The sequence below is a fragment of the Bufo gargarizans genome, chromosome 5 (genome assembly GCF_014858855.1).
Source record: "Bufo gargarizans isolate SCDJY-AF-19 chromosome 5, ASM1485885v1, whole genome shotgun sequence".
Taxonomy (NCBI): Eukaryota; Metazoa; Chordata; class Amphibia; order Anura; family Bufonidae; genus Bufo; species Bufo gargarizans.
This window is the reverse complement of record NC_058084.1, coordinates 59257135-59277987: the sequence shown is the minus strand read 5'-3', so window position 1 is coordinate 59277987 and position 20853 is coordinate 59257135. Positions and strand designations below refer to the sequence as shown.

General features: G+C 44.4%; 1 protein-coding gene across 3 annotated transcripts in view; it reads right to left on the bottom strand.

The window, feature by feature from the left end:
- Nucleotides 1-1128: 1128 nt before the first annotated feature.
- The window catches only part of NSMCE2 (NSE2 (MMS21) homolog, SMC5-SMC6 complex SUMO ligase), a 210191-nt gene continuing 190466 nt past the window's right edge, over nt 1129-20853 (bottom strand). For all 3 annotated transcript variants that reach the window (XM_044292770.1, XM_044292771.1, XM_044292772.1), the window contains 3 exons: nt 7108-7208; nt 3752-3858; nt 1129-1409 (listed from right to left, as the gene is read on the bottom strand). In XM_044292770.1, coding sequence (XP_044148705.1) covers nt 1295-1409; nt 3752-3858; nt 7108-7208 — 323 coding nt within the window. In that variant the 3' untranslated portion in view covers nt 1129-1294. The remainder of the gene's footprint in view (nt 1410-3751; nt 3859-7107; nt 7209-20853) is intronic.

Below are 20853 nucleotides of genomic sequence, written 5' to 3'. Positions count from 1 at the left end.
TAAATATAAAAATATTTTTCAATCCTTTCAGGACCTAACAATTTTTGGCAGCGACATTTAACTTTTTTCCTCGCCTTCCAAGAGCAATGCATATTTTTTTTGCCGACACAGCTGTATGACAGCTTATTTATTGCAGGACGAGTTGTAGTTTCTTTTTTTTAAATGCCACCTTTAATGTCCTATACAACGCACTGCGAAACTAAAATATTTGACAGGTGGAATAGGGAAAAAACCACAAGCTGTTTTTGTGGTAAAAATGACATCAGTGCATTAATCAGTGGGTCACTGTGATTACCGTGATACCAAATTGTTATGTTTTACTACGTTAAGAAAATGTTAAACTTTTTTTTTCTTTTAAAATTGGCCTAGTGTCGCCATGTTTTAACCCCCATAACTTTTTCATTTTTTCCGTCGAAAGAACTGAGTAAGGGTTTGCTTTGTGCAGGGAAATGCTTCCGTTTTAGCGGTACCATTTTGGGGTACATATCAATTTTTTTAAATCTTTTTTATTCAATTTTTAGGGGGAGGCAAAGTAATCAAAAGATAGCAATTGTAGCTGCCACTTACAATGCTGTTCTAACACCTCTCCCAAAGCTGTTTAATCGCAACTAATAGCTTCAGTCATGCAAAAGCAATCAAGATCTGACCTCCATGACTGAAGCACGACTCACCAGTATTTAATGGCGGAGATGTCTTGTACAAGCCATACTAATTCAGAAAGCTAGACGGATGAGTAGTGAAACATCTTCAAGAAAAAATAACATGTCTAGTTGCTCTGACTTATTACTACTGACATACCATGATCTGGATGAATGAGAACCTTCACAAACACAATGGTGGCAAAAATGTGCAACCTCTTTCCACAAATCAAAGCATCATCACATCTGGATTGCTGTGTTCTGGTGTGTGCCAGTGGGGACTGACGGCCATACTCCTGCTGTAACAACCAAAAGCTGTAAAAACCAAGAAAGAGCTACTCAATATAGTGGGTCTCATCACTGTCTAATACATGGGGGAAAGTCATCCCGCTGGGGTTACTCCCTACCTGAAGCAGTACTTAACCTGTTATAGGTAAGGAGACCCTACAACTGCAATACGGATAGTGACGGAAACCAAATAAGCAGCGAAAAAGAAGAAAACAACTTTATTAACAAAAAATATTTTTTTTAGAACTGGAATACCTCAATCCGTCCTTACATGTTACACAAGCCTTCACTTTTGCTGTATCTTACAACGGGGTTACACAGCGCGTGCAAAATCGGCTTCAAAGTCACCGGACTATAAGCTAGAGGATTCATTGCTTAGATTGACTTTGCCTCTTGTGTATGTCAATGGCTCTTTTGAGTGCAGTGTCTGGAACGAGATCTGATACGCTCATGTCGGAGACATCGCAGCCAATGGTTGGACACCTATAGAGACAACACAGGTAAGAAACACTGTAAATCCCTTACAATGGATACAGCAAAAAAAACAAACAAAAAGAACATTTTGAGACTGCAAAAGGAATTACACCATGAAAAATGCATGAAACTGAATATTAAGTATCCATTTTAACTGGGATAAAAATTGCTTTTTTTCAAATATCCAATTAAGGAAATCTAAATTTATGCAGGCAGTTCCCATTCCTTATCCGATCAGCTAGAGCAGCTACAGAGAGAGTCCCACTTCTCTGGAGGACCCTTCGCGTCCCTGCATTACATGGACAGCCCTTTGTGATTAATAAAAATTATGCAATGCTTTGTTTGTCCTGTGGACATGCTGCAGGAAAAGTGAACACTTGCTGCAAGGTTCCTCCACAGATTACAGCTGATTCGTGGGGAATTAGTACATCCAGTTATCTACTTATGGCCGGGGAACCCTTCTAGCAACAGGAGATTGTCCAAATTGAAGAACCCCTAAAGATATTTACAGAGAAACTCCTGTAAAGGAAACCTGCCCTAAAACGTAGACTCAAGATTCCTACTATTACCAGCCGACCATGTAAGGGTGCATTCACACGACTGTATAAATGGATCCGCATCGGTACTGCAATTTTGCGAAACGGGTATGGACCCATTCATTTCAATGGGGCCACAAACGCATCTGTTTTTCGCTCCGCGGCCCCGCTAAAAATATATAGAACATGTCCTATTCTTGTCCGCGGACAAGAATAGGTATTCTCTATATAGCGCCGGCCATGTGTGGTCCGCAAAATGTGGATCTGCAAGTTGCGTACCGCAAAACAGTTACGGTAGTGTGAATGCACCCTTATGTGTATGGGATGTCCCAGCTGACAGCAGAGGTGTCTGGCAACTGCTTAATGATCTGTTTCCATGGGCCGATACACAGGGTAACAATAGGGAACTGACCAATCATTCCCGATCATTGCCCGCTCATTCAGCTACATCCAGCAATCATCTCCTTTCCATGGGGAGAAATGACCGCAAATGTCATTCATCACCCTATACAGAGTGACAGCAGCATACGCTTGTGCTGCAGACAAATGATGATTTTATGTTCTACATAAACGATCGGGTCAACTGAAAAATTAGCGCTGTGCTAATCTGCGAGGAGACGGGCGGCACATTAACATGAGCCAGTTATCGGGAACGTTCATTCCTGGTAATCTGCCCCGGTAAATAGGCCATAAGGTTTTGTTACACGGACAGCCTGCAATGAGCGCCGGCCGACTTACTATATTGCTCGCTTAAGTGTCTTTTACTCTAGGCAACTATTGGGAATGAACGGCTGTATGATTGTGTCATCGTTCTTACAGCTGTTCGTTTCAATTTCCATTGCCAACATATCAGTTTACACCAGTTTACCCAAGGGAATGTGCTGCCGACCAATAGTCATTTCTATCTGTTTAGAAAGGATGACTACAAATGAATGTACTATACTTCACTGTTCGATGGCCTGGCATGTTTACACTGGGCTATTATAGGGAACGATTGGTCAGGATAAGGGCTCATTCAGACGACCGGATGAATGGGTCCCTACCTGTTCCGCAATCTTGCAGAACGGGTGCAGACCCATGGGGCTGCAAAAGATGTGGACGGCACACCATGTGCTGTCTGCATCCGTAGTTCCGTTCTGCGGCCCCGCAAAAGAGATAGAGCATGTCCTATTCTTGTCCACAATTGCGGACAAGAATAGGCATTTCTATCATAGTGCAAATTGCGGAATGCACACGGGCCGGTATCTGTGTTTTGCGAACCACAAAACACTATGGTCGTCTGAATGAGCCCTAAGCCATAAATATCTGATCAGTGGGAGTCTGACACCCCATGACCTCACTGATCAGCTGTTTCACAGTAGCTCACAAACTAGTTCTGTCCAATGTGCAGTGAAAGGAGCTGGTTACTGCAGTATTCACTACAATGGCAGCAGCTACCAGAACCATCCACTACACGATGGATAGAGCTACGCTGTTCCAGTGCTGGAGCAACTGCAGAACAGGTATCAGTGGCTGAATGGGGTGTCGGAGCCTTGCTGATCATAAACTGATGGCCTAACCTGAAGACAGGCCATCAATATAAAAAACCTGGAATATTCAGATTAAGGGGATCTCAGATGTTTCATAGGCCCATAAGTGTCACCCACTTTAAATAAATCACCCCGATACAATGTCTGATGTAGAGATAGGGCCAGCAGTTTCCGAGGAACTGCACTATAGCTTTAGTTACAGGGAAGCAGCAAGCCCATCATTCGGGTCACACAGCTTTTACTTCCATATATTACCAGGAACTAAAACTGATTTTTGAGAACCCACCTGATGTTTTTATTTTTCCGGTGTCTGCTCTGAATCATCTTTTCAATTGCTTCTCTCTCATACGTGTGACCGCACGCTTTGTTTTTCACTGGGTTCACCATCTCCATCTGCAAAGAGACAACAGGTTAACTCTACGACATTTCATAAATCAGTGCAAGCGGAGCTAGTGACCGTCAGGTTTACAGTAGTGCACATGGCGTGATGATGGCGGCGATGGCTCTCCCCAATTATCACTGGTCACTTTACAAGAAATTTGAGACTTTACCCCATTAGTACAAAGGAGGCACATACATTCCTGCTATGCATCATGTTGTCTAGAGACAGACTTCTACAACAAGACTTTGCACCACTGACAGGCAGTATGTTGTTACGGCAGTAGTCTGTATTATGACACAAGATTAATGATATCTGCTCTATCCATATGAAATCAGTGAAAATTGGATGAATAAGGCCATCCCAATGTTGTCTTGCAGTATACTTGCACATACTGTAGATAAGGCTTCTATAAAGTGAAAGTCACACAGTTACGTGTAGTGCACCATGCTGGTTAACACCCTATAGGCCCACATTTATCCAGTCAAGATACTGTTCATGGCTGTGCTCAGAGGGCTGCTGTGCCGACCAGCCAAGCCACTGCTGGTCAACCTATCAGTGAGGCTACAAGCCGACCCAATGAGGTTCCTGGCTCAGCGTCCAATCCCAGAGCAAGGCGGGAGATCTAAATCTGCAACTCGGTGATTACCATTTGTCTGTGATTTTGTTATCCCGGCTCCTGTGTTTTTTTTTTTTTTTTTGCTACTCCCTACTAATCCATTTGAACTCCTGGTAATCTGACTGTGGCTTGGTTTCTGGATTAACCCCTTGTCTGCTGATTTAGATCCTTACTAATGCTCCTGGTATTCTGACTGTGGCTCATTTCTGGATTAACTCCTCATCCGCTGTTTTGGCATTATCTGTCTTTCCTTGCCATTTGTCTGCGATTTTGTTATCCCGGCTCTGTATTAATGCATTTGAACTCCTAGTAATGTGACTGTGGCTTGGTTGCTGGATTAATGCCTTGTCTGCTGATTTGGATCCTTACGAATGCTCCTGGTATTAGGACTGTGGCTCACTTCTGGATTAACGCCTCGTCCACTGTTTTGGCATTATCTGTCTCTCTTGGTTTTGACCCTACTATTTGCACACCTTGGTCATTCTGGTAGGTCTGCTTCCTGCAAGCTCACACCAGTTTTCTGCTAACTTACTCTACGGACATAACTTGGATCCATAGTATCAAGTCCTACCGGATTTGTGGCGGGCTCTGGTGAAGAACCCAGTAGTAGTCTTAGCTTCCTACAAACCAGAGTGGTTAGGAAGACTGGTAGCAGTTTCTGAGTTTGCTGGCTGTGGTTCCTGATGGTGGCCATAGTATTTCCTTCACACTCTTAGGCCTCATGCACACGGCCGTGTTCCGCGGCCGAGAGCGGACCGTGGAAACCCGGCCTGGATTCCTCCTGACAGCATGAGCGCACGGCGTCATTGGTTGCTATGACGCCGTGCGCTTCATGTAGCCGCTCCTGTACAGTAATACACTATACTACACAGCGGCTGCATGAAGCGCACGGCGTCATAGCAACCAATGACGCCGTGCGCTCATGCTGTCAGGAGGAATCCAGGCCGGGTTTCCATGGTCCGCTCTCGGCCCCGTGTGCATAAGACCTTACTATTAGATCAGGTTGGCTGATCAGCGGAATATAATTAAATTATGCTTTACCAATCGCTAACTGCAGTAGTTATCCACTTCAGCCAGTGACTGGCTGAGTGTGCAGTCCAAGCCATTTCCGTTGTGTCAAGCCCAAGACCTGAAAGTAGAGAAACGCAGGGACCAGCAGCAGTGGAGAATCAGTGAAAACTGATGGTTTGATAATTTAACCCAATCTGTCCCAGGTTTTAATTAAAATTGTCCACCCACAATACCCCTTTCAATACATTTTACCTAACCTGAAACCACTGCACTGAAACCAGGACCGAGTCACTGCAAATAGCAGTAAATATACATTTCTCAAGACACTCTGTGGTCAATTTCACAATTTCGCAGGGGGGAGGGGATCCAATTCCAATCAATCAGCGGTTTTAATTCTAGGCATCACTGGATGATCACCATGGAATTACTAATGATGAGCTGACGGCTTGATTGACAGGTGTCTCATTTTTATATTAGATAATTATGCAAACGTGGTTTCTAAAAACAGAGCGACGATGGAGCCTGAGCGTGATGTCCTGCTCATGACGCAGCTCTATAGCTCTGCGGATGAAGTTTGATCTTGCTGAAGTAGCAATGATCACTTGCAGGGCATCCAAAAAATCATGCACCGTCTTCACCCCCCTGGGTGTAGTGCAATCAAAGCCTGGAATGCTGCATCTCACCATAGGACTGAGGATCGCAATACCTGAAGGGCACCACAAGGAAAGCCAAGCTCCACTGGGTTACGTTAAGTTAGAAACAAAGTAACAGAAAAGGAATGATGGACAATGTGACAACGAAATGTATCAAGCATTTACAACACAGCAAGGTACATGAGCAGCATCCTTAGAGGGGTTCTCCAGGCTTTTAGGAAATCAGTCCTTTCTTCTCCCCTGATAGTTTAGTTAATACTTACCCCTCCATTTAGGAACAGCCCTGGATATTCCCTCCTTATAGAGAGATGACATGTCACTTTATGATCGTCCAGCCTTTCGGACCTCCATCCATTCTGAGATCCCTTCACTGTTTTTCCCTGCACAATGCCAAGCACGGAAATGCAGACGGCCATATTTAAGTGAATGGATCCTGCTGCAGTTCCCCTTCGCAGCAGGTGGCTGAGGGTCGCTGCGCAGGAAAAAACTGTTAATGGGTCGCTGTACTGAATTGCTTTGAGAGATAGCAGGAAGGCCCACTTAAAGGGGTTTTCTAGGATATCCCATGATTGGCTTATACCAATGACCACCTCTTTAGTTTGGCAAGTGCAGAAACCCCATGAAACAACTCCTCATGATTCAGCTTCTTGGACCCCCCCGGGGGGGCTCTGTTCACATCACGTTTAATGTATACATCGGGATACATACATTTCATGGATGCCGTACAGTGCCATTCATCCATAGGGTAAAAGACAGACATATACTGTGTGATATACTGCAGTGCGGTCTATTGTTTGCAATATACTGACATATACCAGCCACAAGGGCACTCTAGGGGCCTCTGTCGGGGTAATGTAACACTATGGACGTGTTTAGGCTTAGTGTGACATGGAAATGAATGGGACATTGGTGTTCTCCGCAGTCAGACTGGATAACTGTAGGCATAGAGAAGAAGTGCAGGACTCCGCTCAGTACTGTACCTGTGTTATGGGGCAGGTGAAATTAGCAGTGCTTTGTGTGACCGCAATCTCCTCGTCATCGTCCTCCAACGCTCCATCTTCTGACCCTTGAGAGATGCCCACTAGGGGACAAAAGAGGAACAATAATAACATTAAGCCTGGTCTCTACCAGTCTGCTGCATTCACTCAGCTCAATACAGTAAAAATCCCTTAAAGGGGTCTTCTGGTAATAATGACTTTTCATCCAAAGCCCGCGGCATGTCTCCTGAAACAGAAGATTCATACTTACCTGCTCCCCACCGCTCTGATCCATGTTCTGGTTCCCGCAGTTGTTACAGCCGGCGCTGGATGGAAATGGTCACATGCTCTACTGCAGCCAATGACTGGCTTCAGAGGTGACTCAGCCACAAGCGACACATCACCACTGAAGCCAGTCATTGGCTGCTGTGGAGCATGTGACTATCCCCATGCAGCGCCGGATGTAAACACTGCAGGACCCAGACCATGGACGCAGCGCCAAGGACCAGAGCGTCGGAAAGCAGGTAAGTATGAATGTTCTGTTTCAAGAGGCAGGCGGCGGGCATGATATAAAACATAATTATTCCTGGACAACCCCTTTAAGTCCGACATGAATGTGGCCCAATAGATGCCAGATTATCAAATACAGTATGTCAAAGTATCAGCCATAAGACCCTTACAGCTCTCTTAGGGCCCATTCAGATGGCCGTAGTGCTTTGCAGATCCGCCAAACACAGAAACCGTTGGTGGACCACACATGGCCGCAACCATAATAGAAAATGCCTATTCTTGTCCGCGACTGCAGAGAAGAATAGGACATGTTCTATCATTTCCACGGAACCACATATGGGGACAGCACACCACCTTTTGCAGCCCCATTGAAATGAATGGGTCTGCCCCCGATCCGCACAATTGCGGAACGGATTCGGACTCATTCATACGGCCGTCTGAATGAGCCCTTACTGTGATAATAGTTTTAGAGCATCTTTTCCTATAACTCCGGATTGTGCCGTCCTTCTATTATTCCTGCTAGATGTTTATGAATAAATGGGTGTTACAGTCTGGCGCTGTCAGCGCTGATTGGATACCGTCAGACGTTGCAGGGACACACCCCCAATTGGTAACACTCAGTTGTACTTTTAATTATAAACGTCTACCGGGAATAATAGAGGAACGGCACAACAGAGAGTTATCAGAAAAGCTTAAGAATTGTCATTTCACATAGAATAATATACTACAAAAGATATGTCAGGAGAGGGGACAGGTCCGTTTTAAAAATGTCTTCGGAGTTTAACTGAAGGGGACCTGTCACCTCTCCTGACATGTCTGGTTTAATAACCACTCTATTTTGTGCCATTCCTTTATTATTCCTGCTAGAAGTTATGAGTGAATTGCAGCAGTTTACAATGAAGGTCCAGATCGGCATTACCAGTTGAGGGTCTGTCCCTGCATAGTATGACACTATCCTATTAGAGCTGCCAGGGACTGTGTAGGAATACACCCCCAACTGGTAACTCCCAGCTGGACCTTCATTGCAAACTGCTAGTATTTGACATTCATAACTTCTAGCAGGAATAATAACGGAAAGGCACATCATAAAGTCATAAGAATAGACGCTCCAGAACTGTTACTGCATGGAGACAGACATGTCAGGAGAGGGGACAGGTCACCCTTAAAACCTTACAGCATATTTATGGTTAATGTGAACTTTTAGTGGAGCTGCCCTTTAGTCCCATCACTGCCTGTATAATATATAATAGGTAAGTGACCTTTACTAACAGATTTTCTGAAAAGCTCTTGCTCAACCAGCAATGACTGATAACGTCTTCAAAACAAGCAAGAGAGTCACTGGGAATTATGGGAGTGTTTCCTGGAAGACGGCTGTGTATAATGTATAGCTGAGAAATTCTTCTCTGGGAAAAGTTAAGCAACTCTCTGTGCCCTGTCATCCTGAGCTGGGTCATTCGGCGACAAGTCATCAGGGACATATTCTAGTCTTGCTGCACAACATTCCTTTCCAGGCAGATGGATGACATTTCTCGTAAACGTATATTTTTGGAAAAAAATGTTATGAATTGTGTAAATTTAGCCGAAAGGAAAAATATTGTTTACAAGCTTGCAAAATACAATTGATGACCATCCCAAGAAAGATGCAAGCATTCTATAGAGATCACAGGCTATGAAGGGTCTGTTCAAAAGCACACTCTGCACCCCACCAGTCTATGGGAGATAGGGAAACATGGCCACCTGTAGGCCTGGCTTCTCTCCCAGAATGTCCATGAGACTTCCTACAAAACTGGGAGGCCTCTTGGAAGAGCAGGCTTCTCTCCCACTTGTAAACTCCGCTCTTTGATGACTGGTCTGCTCCGACAACCTGCGCTCATAGACATGGCAGATAGGAGTATGTAGTGTGGTGTCAGAATAGGCAGAGAAGCAAGCGGCTTTGGTGGTGATTTGTGGGGGAGGCCGAAACCAATCCTATGTGCCAGATGCAGTCATATCTCCTCAAGCTAAAGTTAGACCAGAACATGTTTGAAGGGTATTGGCTTTTTGGAGGGGGCGGAGGTCTGATATAGAGCTCTGAAAATTGCTAAAGGGGCCTGCTAAAAGGTGCTATAGACCGTAGATGTCTGCTGAAATGTACTGAGGTCTGCGAGGGTCTGTTGAAGGTTGCTGACATCTGAGGGGGGTCTTCTGAAGGTTGTTGAAGTCTGCAAGGGTATGCTGAAGGGTGTTGAAGCCCGCTGGGGTCTGCAAATGACTACTGAAGGGTACTGAAGTCTGCAGGGGTATGCTGAAGGGCGCTAAAACCTGCAGGGGCCTGTGAAGGATGTTGAAGCCTGCTGGGGTCTGCTAAACCCTGCCTTGAAGTCTGTAGATGTCTACTGAAGGGTGCTGAAATCAGAAGGGGTCTGCTGAAGTGTACTGAAGTATGTAGGGGTCTGTTGAAGTCTGTAGATGTATACTGAAGGGTACTGGAGTCTGAAGGTGTCTGTTGGAAGTCTGGAGATGTCTACTGAAGGGTACTGGAGTCTGCAGGTGTCTGCTGAAAGGTGCTGAAGTCAGAAATCTGCACAGGTCTCTGAACAGAAAATAAAATAATGTATTTCCATGTCTTTCGGTACAGTTCTGCTTATGCACTGGTCATGATTCCAGAGTGGTCTATGTGAAGGGGCAGAGCATACTATACAACTGTCTGCGGAGTTTCCAATCATTACTCCTTGAAGTCACTTCCTAAAAGTAGGCAAGTCCAGGAGCCTCTCAGCCAGGAATGTGGGACAAGCACCCGCATATTTAAGATATTTATGACATAACGAATTGATACGGCGTAGATTGGTGTCATAGAAAAATCCAATGATTTTTTAACTTGCCTTAGAAATTGTTTTCTATAAACCATAATCTCTGTAAGAAAATTCCAGCCAAATCCTATATGACTCATGATGATTTTCCACTAAAAGAGTAAAGTTTTCTGGATGTCCACATTACAACTTTTTAAATTTTTAAATTGCTCCACTGCACCACGTTTGCAAATACAGTGGTCCCTAAAGTAACAATATGAAGTGGTTCCAGGACGATCGTTGTATGTTGAAACCATTGTAAGTTGAGTAATTGGTTCCAAAGCTCCAAAAGTCATCCAAGGTAATAGAAAATGAATATTTAAGAAAAATAAGCAGTTAACTAATAACAAGTCTAGCTGCTAACTAGCAACTCATACAGCTATTTTACCAGAGAAGTGTCCTTGATTGGTTAGATAAGGGTCTGAGACATTGTATGTTAAGTCTGGTTTCCACTTATGATGGGTCATAAAAGACTATTGTATGTTGAAAATATTGTATCCTGAGGCCATTGTATCTTGAGGGATCACAGTAGTCTTGATATTATTAAAAATCCCACCATTTTGCAGATAATGGGTGGCATTTATCCGCCCCTGTGCACCAAGAAAGTGGCTTTAAGAGGTTGTAATTTTTGAGCAAGCCCCATTTTCACAATTTTTTTGGACTTTTTGAGGGGTTTATGCCACTTTCACTATTTTCCCGAAAGTGTGTTTGGCATGGGTGGGGCTTAGCAACTATCTGCCCAGTCATCCTGAGCTGAGTCAACTTGCAGCGTAATCGGGGACATATTCTAGTCTTGCTGCACAACATTCCTTTCCAGCCAAACGGCATTTCTCGTAAAACTATTTATTTTTGGAAAATAATTTGATGAATTGTGTAAATTTTGCCTAAAGGTAGAAGAATTGTTTCACAAAATACACCCTGATGAGCTGCTCAGGAACGATGCATGCATTCTATAGAGATCACAGGGTATGAAGGGGTCTGTTGACTAGCACACTCTGCACCCTACAGTACAGTCTATGGGAGATAGGGAAACGGTCTAGCACTCTCATTTGGATGTTTTGTTATCTCTCGTAGACTTGAATGGCGAGTGACTGCACATATATGACCACCTGTAGGCCTAGCTACTCTCCCATTATGTCCATGAGGATCCTACAAAAATAGGAGCCCTTTTGGAAGAGCAGGCTTCTCTCCCACTTGAAAACTCTGTTCTGTCCTCTGTATACTGCTGAAGTTTGCTGCAGGGTGCTGAAGTCCTCACATGTCTGCTGAAGGGTGCTCCAGTCTTCACATGTCTGCTGCAGGGTGCTGGAGTCTGCAAATGTCTGCTGAAGACTGCAGAGGTCTCCTGCAGGGTGCTAAAGCCTGCAGATGTCTGCCGAACGGTGCTGAAGTCTGCAGATGTCTGCTAAAGGGTGCTGAAATCTTCACGTCTGCTGAAGTCTGCAAATGTCTGCTGAAGGGTGCTGAAGTCTACAGATGTCTGCAGATGTTTGCTGAAGGGTGCTGAAGTCTGCAGATGTCTGCTGAAGGGCGCTGACGTCTGCAGCAGGATCCTGAGAACAAAAATGCTACAGTGCAGATTCGGTACTGCACCCTTTACAGTTTTTTTATCTGCACAGCTGCGCTCCTGGCCACCCAGCTATCCAGAGAACTGTCTAATCCCTTGAATGAAGGTGTACTGCTGTTTCATGCACAACAGCAACTTGGTCACCTGCTCTTTAGAGAACGGCATCACAGCTCCACTGAAAGGTATCAGGCCAATTGTCTGCACAGCCGGGTGGCCTAGAGCTCTGCTCTGTAGAAAACAACAGCGAAAGGAACCACTGCATTGAATCTGACTGTGGATCAGCACCGCAGCCCCTTCTTTCTCAGGATACGTGGAGGTCTCATAGGTCACCGATCATAAAGTGATGACATAACCTAGTGAAATGCCATAAAATTATGAGATGGGAATACCCTTTTAAAATGGTTCATTTTTATTCTCACATACCCATTGGTCAGCCGGTCCTTTACTTTCAATATGGCAGAGATGTGATGATCCTACTCTTGTAGCTTGATCTGGAAGATGGTGCCATATGGGACCTGGTCAGCTTCAATAGAGACTGTGATCCTCCTTCATTGCAAGTAATGAGGACAATATGTATCGGTCACATTCGAGTCTCTATCCTCGAGTCTAATAGCTGAGGGTCCCAGCATAATTTGTACGCTATGATGTTGATATGGCCTGGGTTTGGCACATAGTCTAGCTTCCACATCCATTCATCTTTGATGGTACAGACTGGGGCAATTATAGAAAGTTTCTCTAAAAAACTGTTTTCAAACAATATTCCTACCATCAGGCAACCGCAACAGAAGCAATTCTACCATCCTTGAAGGATTTTTCCCAAATATACACTAATCTGTACTGCAGCTGGCACAACAGTACCTAAATATAAAGGAGCCAATGCCCGCCTCTACAGAGGATCAAAAGTAGCGATAAATATTCATTACAATAAAATAATCAGGAGTCAGTAATGTCATGTCCTCCTGGGTACAGACATATCCAGTTTCTTGCTTCTCCTGCCCAAATGTCAGCTCTTGGCACGGTGTATATGACTAAGACAGCCGGCATTTGGTAACAGCAGGAAGGGATGAATAACGAGATGAAGACAGATCTCTAGTAATTCCTCAAAGATCTGCTGAAGATTGAATATTTTCTTAATTTTTTTTTTAGAGAGAATCAATACATATAAATGAGTTTTAAGGTGGTACACATTGACTCCACCAGCAGAATAGTGAGTGCAGCTCTGGAGTATAATACAGGATGTAACTCAGGATCAGTACAGGATAAGTAATGTAATGTATGTACACAGTGACTGCACCAGCAGAATAGTGAGTGCAGCTCTGGAGTATAATACAGGATATAACTCAGGATCAGTACAGGATAAGTAATGTAATGTATGTACACAGTGACTCCACCAGCAGAATAGTGAGTGCAGCTCTGGAGTATAATACAGGATGTAACTCAGGATCAGTACAGGATAAGTAATGTAATGTATGTACACAGTGACTGCACCAGCAGAATAGTGAGTGCAGCTCTGGAGTATAATACAGGATATAACTCAGGATCAGTACAGGATATGTAATGTATGTACACAGTGACTGCACCAGCAGAATAGTGAGTGCAGCTCTGGAGTATAATACAGGATGTAACTCAGGATCAGTACAGGATAAGTAATGTAATGTATGTACACAGTGACTGCACCAGCAGAATAGTGAGTGCAGCTCTGGAGTATAATACAGGATGTAACTCAGGATCAGTACAGGATAAGTAATGTAATGTATGTACACAGTGACTCCACCAGCAGAATAGTGAGTGCAGCTCTGGAGTATAATACAGGATGTAACTCAGGATCAGTACAGGATAAGTAATGTAATGTATGTACACAATGACTCCACCAGCAGAATAGTGAGTGCAGCTCTGGAGTATAACACGAGATGTAACTCAGGATCAGTACAGGATAAGTAATGTATGTACACAGTGACTGCACCAGCAGAATAGTGAGTGCAGCTCTGGAGTATAATACAGGATGTAACTCAGGATCAGTACAGGATAAGTAATGTATATACACAGTGACTGCACCAGCAGAATAGTGAGTGCAGCTCTGGAGTATAATACAGGATATAACTCAGGATCAGTACAGGATAAGTAATGTATGTACACAGTGACTGCACCAGCAGAATAGTGAGTGCAGCTCTGGAGTATAATACAGGATGTAACTCAGGATCAGTACAGGATAAGTAATGTAATGTATGTACACAGTGACTGCACCAGCAGAATAGTGAGTGCAGCTCTGGAGTATAATACAGGATGTACCTAAGGATCAGTACAGGATAAGTAATGTAATGTATGTACACAGTGACTGCACCGGCAGAATAGTGAGTGCAGCTCTGGAGCATAATACAGGATGTAACTGAGGCTCGGTACAGGATAAGTAATGTAATGTATGTACACAGTGACTCCACCAACAGAAAAGTGAGTGCAGCTCTGGAGTATAATACAAGCATAGCTCTGTACTTAGTGGCTGTCTGGTACAGTATTCCAGCTAAGAGCAGCTTATGCCCATTCAAGTCATGTTCGCACACAAATACTACCAGCTCTAACCCAACCTATACCCATGGCGCACCCTAGTCATCCAAATGTACACACACTGAGGAAGATTTATCATTAGGAGGAATTTTTCAAGTTATTTATGCTTGAGTCACACTATGGCAGCCGCAATGTTTCAAACTCACAAAAAACCATAATGAACAACGCTCCGCAGATGTAAGGAGAGAAAGGTGGGCGAAACAAAATGTAAAACAACCACTAGATGCCAATCAAGCAGATCATTATCTTCATACTGGTAGATGTACGGTACTATGCTGTGCCTCTTGTAGTCATCATCTGAATGCATTAATATGCATCAGAGATTCCAGAAGAATTTGGCTCCTGCAGCCACGAATCAGTCGACTTGCTCGACTTGGCAATCCATATAATGTCAGAAGTCTGACACTTTAGTGTGTTTCTATTCACTGACATGGTGTGGATACTTCTGACAAAATTACGCAATGCAACTCATGAGCAATGCAGTACACTCAAATTCTTCCTATCCACCAGAGATACAAAGGCACAGCCCATGAGCCTTTAGCACCTGTTCCATTAGCCTTTAGCTACACCCATAGGTACAGGCACAAACAATACTACCTCCCTGTCTCCACTGTAAATGTAAGAACAGATAGTACGACCTCTGCCTCACCTGTGAATGATGATGGCACAGATAGTACTGCCACTGTCTCCCCTTGAAACGATGTAGATACAGATACTGTAGTACTGCCTCCCTGTCTTTTCTGCAAATGATGTAGGTACAGATAGTACTGCCTCCCTTTCTCTTCTGTAAAGGATGTAGGTACAGATAGTACTGCCTCCCTGTCTCTCCTGGTAAATTATGTAGGTACAGATAGTACTGCCTCCCTGTCTCTTCCTGTAAATGATGTAGGTACAGATAGTACTGCTTCCCTGTCTCTTCCTGTAAATGATGTAGGTACAGATAGTACTGCCTCCCTGTCTCTTCCTGTAAATGATGGAGGTACAGATAGTACTGCCTCCCTGTAAATCGTGTAGGTACAGATAGTACTGCCTCCATGTCTCTCCCTGTAAATTATGTAGGTACAGATTTTCCTGCCTCCCTGTCTCTTCCTGTAATTGATGTAGGTACAGATAGTACTGCCTCCATGTCTCTCCCTGTAAATGATGTAGGTACAAATAGTACTGCCTCCCTGTCTCTTCCTGTAAATGATGTAGGTAGAGATAGTACTGCCTCCCTGTCTCTTCTGTAAATGATGTAGTTACAGGTAGTACTGCCTACCCGTCTCTCCCTGTAAATAAAGTAGGTACAGATAGTACTGCCTCCCTGTCTCTTCTGCAAATGATGTAGGTACAGATAGTACTTCCTCCCTGTAAACAAAGTAGGTACAGATAGTACTGACTCCCTGTCTCTTCTGTAAATGACGTAGGTAGTACTGCCTCCCTGTCTCTCCATGTAAATCATGTAGGTATAAATAGTACAGCCTTCCTGTCTCTTCTGCAGATGTAGGTATGGATAGTACTGCCTCCCTGTCTCTTCTGTTAATGATGTAGGTAAAGATAGTACTTATAGTACTGCCTCCTTGTGTCCTCCTATAAATTAGTCCATTCTGTCGTTGTCTGATGTTCCCACAAGACTCATTCAAGAGGATGTGGGAAAATCGGAAGGCAGACATACACCACCCTTGTGCAGTCCATTTATAAACTCCTCCGAGTTCACCATCAAGAGCACGCACAAGTTTTCTATAGTCTGGATGGTAATACGACTCTGTAGTACATAGGGAGTTGCACATTTTTAAGTAGCAGTACAGTGTGTGTGTGTGTGTGTGTGTGTGTGTGATTGAAATTCTGGGCCCCCTATAGCTATGCCAGTGGGTTTACAGAACGACATTGGTTACTAGAAGATCAGCGGGCTGACCCACTTCTTGAGAGTTTGTGGACCAAGCACTCAGTGTGTTAGGTCACCCTTATTCCATGAGCTGATGAAGATACGACTTTAAAACAGAAGAGGGTGATTTTTATTTCAATTATTTTCATTTTACACTATATATATATATATATATATATATATATATATATATATATACACACATACATACACACAGTACAGACCAAAAGTTTGGACACACCTTCTCATTCAAAGAGTTTTCTTTATTTTCATGACTATGAAAATTGTAGATTCACACTGAAGGCATCAAACCTATGAATTAACACATGTGGAATTATATACGTAACAAAAAAGTGTGAAACAACTAAAAATATGTCATTTCCTGTTCGTCCTTGGCAGCACACACCAAAGGGTTAAGTCCCCTAGGTACAACCAGAATAGAGACCAATTAGCAAGCAATAGATTGATTAATTACATAGTACCTCCCAGTATAAAGCACCACAGAGCACACGGAGCCATGTATTTTATTTTCTCTAGGCACTTGAAGAGACCACAACTCCCACAGTTATCCCCTCCCAGGAGTGATACTTTTAGTCCCTCACCCTAAAGATGGTTGCGAGTGTGTTTTCCCCAGTGCAGTCGGCAGCACCTCGCTCCATTCTCTGCTTGCCTCCCTCTGCATAGTGTGGGTTGAGGTTGAGGCAGCAGAGACGCGCGCTATAGGGGAGGCGCACGCGCGAGATCATACTGGGGAATCGCGACGTCTCACGCATGCGCACTCCGCTGGCGCGTCCCGGAAGTATTTAACTCCGTGGTACCGTTACTATGGGCGCTCGCCAGGACGCTACTCCCACTGCTTGCCGAGGTAAGTAATGTTAGCGTATGGGGATAACATGCTTGGCAGGATCTGGCATAGGTTTGATGCGGCTGTCCCTTCCTCTGTGCACACTCTTCGGTGGTGTTTGGGTGAAGGAATGATTTTTTACTGATACTCCTTATCTATTATTAGATGTCTGCCTCCCCAGAGGAATCTCTTAAGAGAAAAAGAAAATCCAGACACCGCTCCTGCAGGAATTGTGAACAACCTATGCCAGATGATGCTCTACTGGGTCGGTTAACTTCCTCAGTGGATGCAGTTCCATGGGCAAGAGCTCACTTCAGAGAGCTACAACATGCCATCCTCACAGCATGGGACAAGAGTTATCACTCCCTGGACAGGAAGTTTGTGATACCAGTATCGACGCGTCATCATCTCAGGTGGTGGATGTCACCCAAACGCCTTCAACAAGGCAGAAGTCTGCAATCTCAAACCCAGATTCACCTCACTACGGATGCCTCCTCCTGGGGTTGGGGTGCCCATGTCGACAGTCTGTGGGTGCAGAGGAAGTGGAACACAGCAGATTCCAAAAGGTCCTCCAACTGGAGGGAGCTAAAGGCGGTACACCTAGCCTTAATTCATTTCCAGGATCATCTGAAGAGCCGCAGTGTCCTAATCCGGTCAGACAACATCTCCACGGTGTACTACATAAACAAGCAGGGAGGGACAAGAAACAGCAGTCTCTCCAGGGAATGCAGTCTTCTGATGGCTTGGGCCGAAGTATGGACCCAAGAAATAACAGCAGTCCACGTAAAGGGTGCATTGAATGTCATGGCCGACCTACTCAGTCGCATGAAGATGCACCCGGGAGAATGGAGTCTCAATCCGGCTGTGTTTGCAGAGATCGAGAATCGGTGGGGAGAACCTCGTATGGATGTAATGGCAACGGAACAGAACAGAAAGACCAAAGTATTCTGTTCCATTTACCGCTCCACTCAAGCGTTTACGATCGACGGTTTGTCAGTCAGCTGGAAAGAAGGTCTGATTTACGCCTTTCCACCAGTTCCAATGATCTCAAAGGTACTCAAGAAGATTCAGCAGGACCAAGCAAAAGCAATTGTGGTCCTACCTTATTGGCCACGAAGAACGTGGTTTTCCCTAGCTCTCCGTCTATCCAAAGGGAGGGTTTGGAAAATTCCACCCAGACGGGATCTCCTCAGTCAGAACGGGTTTTTTCATCCGAACCCCAACAAACAAGTTATCGGTTTGGAGACTGAGCGGGATTCTTTAATTCACCTAGGTCTGCCCACGGAAGTGATCAATACTCTCCTAGCTGCTCGAAAACCGGCTACAGTTAAGGTTTACAATCGAGTTTGGCGCATCTTTAAGACATGGTGCCAAAGCAACTCAGAAGACCCAGAATCCCTAAATACGATCATTCACTTTCTTCATGAAGGCTTCCAAAAAGGTCTGAAAACGAATACATTGAAGGTTCACTTTACTGCAATAAATGCACAGCAACAAGGAAAGTTTTCAAATAATCCATTAATCCGCACTTTCTTCAAAGCCTTGAAGAATATTAATCCTTCCTTCCATTCTCCAATTCCATCCTGGGATCTGTCTGTGGTATTGTCCGCCTTGTGTAGACCTCCATTCGAGCCGCTTGAAGAAGCTTCCATAAAACACTTGTCTGGGAAAGCCTTATTCCTAGTATCAATCACATCAGCAAGACGTATAAGTGATCTACAAGCCCTATCCTGTAGGGAACCATATTTCAGAGACTTAGGCCACTCCGTGGTTCTACGCACAATGCCAGGTTTCTTGCCCAAGGTTGCTTCAACTACCAACATTAACCAAGAGATATCGCTCCCAGTAATCCAGTCTAACGCTCAAGACCAGGATCAAACTCATCTCCTGGATGTCAGAAGAGTTCTTCTGTTCTACCTACAAGTCACTTCATCATTCAGAGGATGTGAAAGTCTCTTTTTACAGCACCAGGGCCCTAATAAGGGTAAAAGGGCCAGTAAAGCAACTTTAGCGAGGTGGATCAAACAGACTATAGAGTTGGCCTACTCAATGGCTGAGTTACAGTGTCCATTATTATTAAAGGCCCATTCAACAAGGTCTACAGCTTCGTCCTGGGCTGAGCTGGCACAAGTCCCATTGGAACAAATTTGCAGAGCCGCAACATGGTCTACATCATCGACCTTCATTAAACACTACAGGCTAGACATTCAGGCAGCAGAAGAGGCTTCTTTTGGCAAACGAGTGCTACAGTTGGCGGCCAGTGCTCCCTCCCTTTGAGTACTGCTTTAAAAATCCCTTTGGTGTGTGCTGCCAAGGACGAACAGGAAAGCGAAAATTTACTTACCGAAATTTTTGTTTCCTGAGTCCGTAGGCAGCACAATATGCCCACCCGTAATAAATTATTGCTGCATACAATACATGGCTCTGTGTGCTCTGTGGTGCTTTATACTGGGAGGTACTATGTAATTAATCAATCTATTGCTTGCTAATTGGTCTCTATTCTGGTTGTACCTAGGGGACTTAACCCTTTGGTGTGTGCTGCCTACGGACTCCAGGAAACAAAAATTTCGGTAAGTAAATTTTCGCTATTCTAGGTTCTTCAAAGTAGCCACCTTTTGCTTTGATTACTGCTTTGCACACTCTTGGCATTCTCTTGATCAGCTACAAGAGGTAGTCACTTGAAATGGTTTTCACTTCACAGGTGTGCCCTGTCAGGTTTAATAAGTGGGATTTCTTGCCTTATAAATGGGGTTGGGGCCATCAGTTGCGTTGTGGAGAAGTCAGGTGGATACACAGCTGATAGTCCTACTGAATAGACTGTTAGAATTTGTATTATGGCAAGAAAAAAGCAGCTAAGTAAAGAAAAACGAGTGGCCATCATTACTTTAAGAAATGAAGGTCAGTCAGTCCAAAAAATTGGGAAAACTTTGAAAGTGCCCCCAAGTGCAGTCACAAAAACCATCAAGCGCTACAAAGAAACTGGCTCACATGCGGACCACCCCAGGAAAGGAAGACCAAGAGTCACCTCTGCTGCGGAGGATAAGTTCATCCGAGTCACCAGCCTCAGAAATCGCAGGTTAACAGCAGCTCAGATTAGAGACCAGGTCAATGCCACACAGAGTTCTAGCAGCAGACACATCTCTAGAACAACTGTTACGAGGAGACTGTGTGAATCAGGCCTTCATGGTAGAATATCTGCTAGGAAACCACTGCTAAGGACAGGCTACAATCAGAAGAGACTTGTTTGGGCTAAAGAACACAAGGAATGGACATTAGACCAGTGGAAATCTGTGCTTTGGTCTGATGAGTCCAAATTTGAGAGCTTTGGTTCCAACCACCGTGTCTTTGTGCGACGCAGAAAAGGTGAACGGATGGACTCTACATGCCTGGTTCCCACCGTGAAGCATGGAGGAGGAGGTGTGATGGTGTGGGGGTGCTTTGCTGGTGACACTGTTGGGGATTTATTCAAAATTGAAGGCATACTGAACCAGCATGGCAACCACAGCATCTTGCAGCGGCATGCTATTCCATCCGGTTTGCGTTTAGTTGGACCATCATTTATTTTTCAACAGGA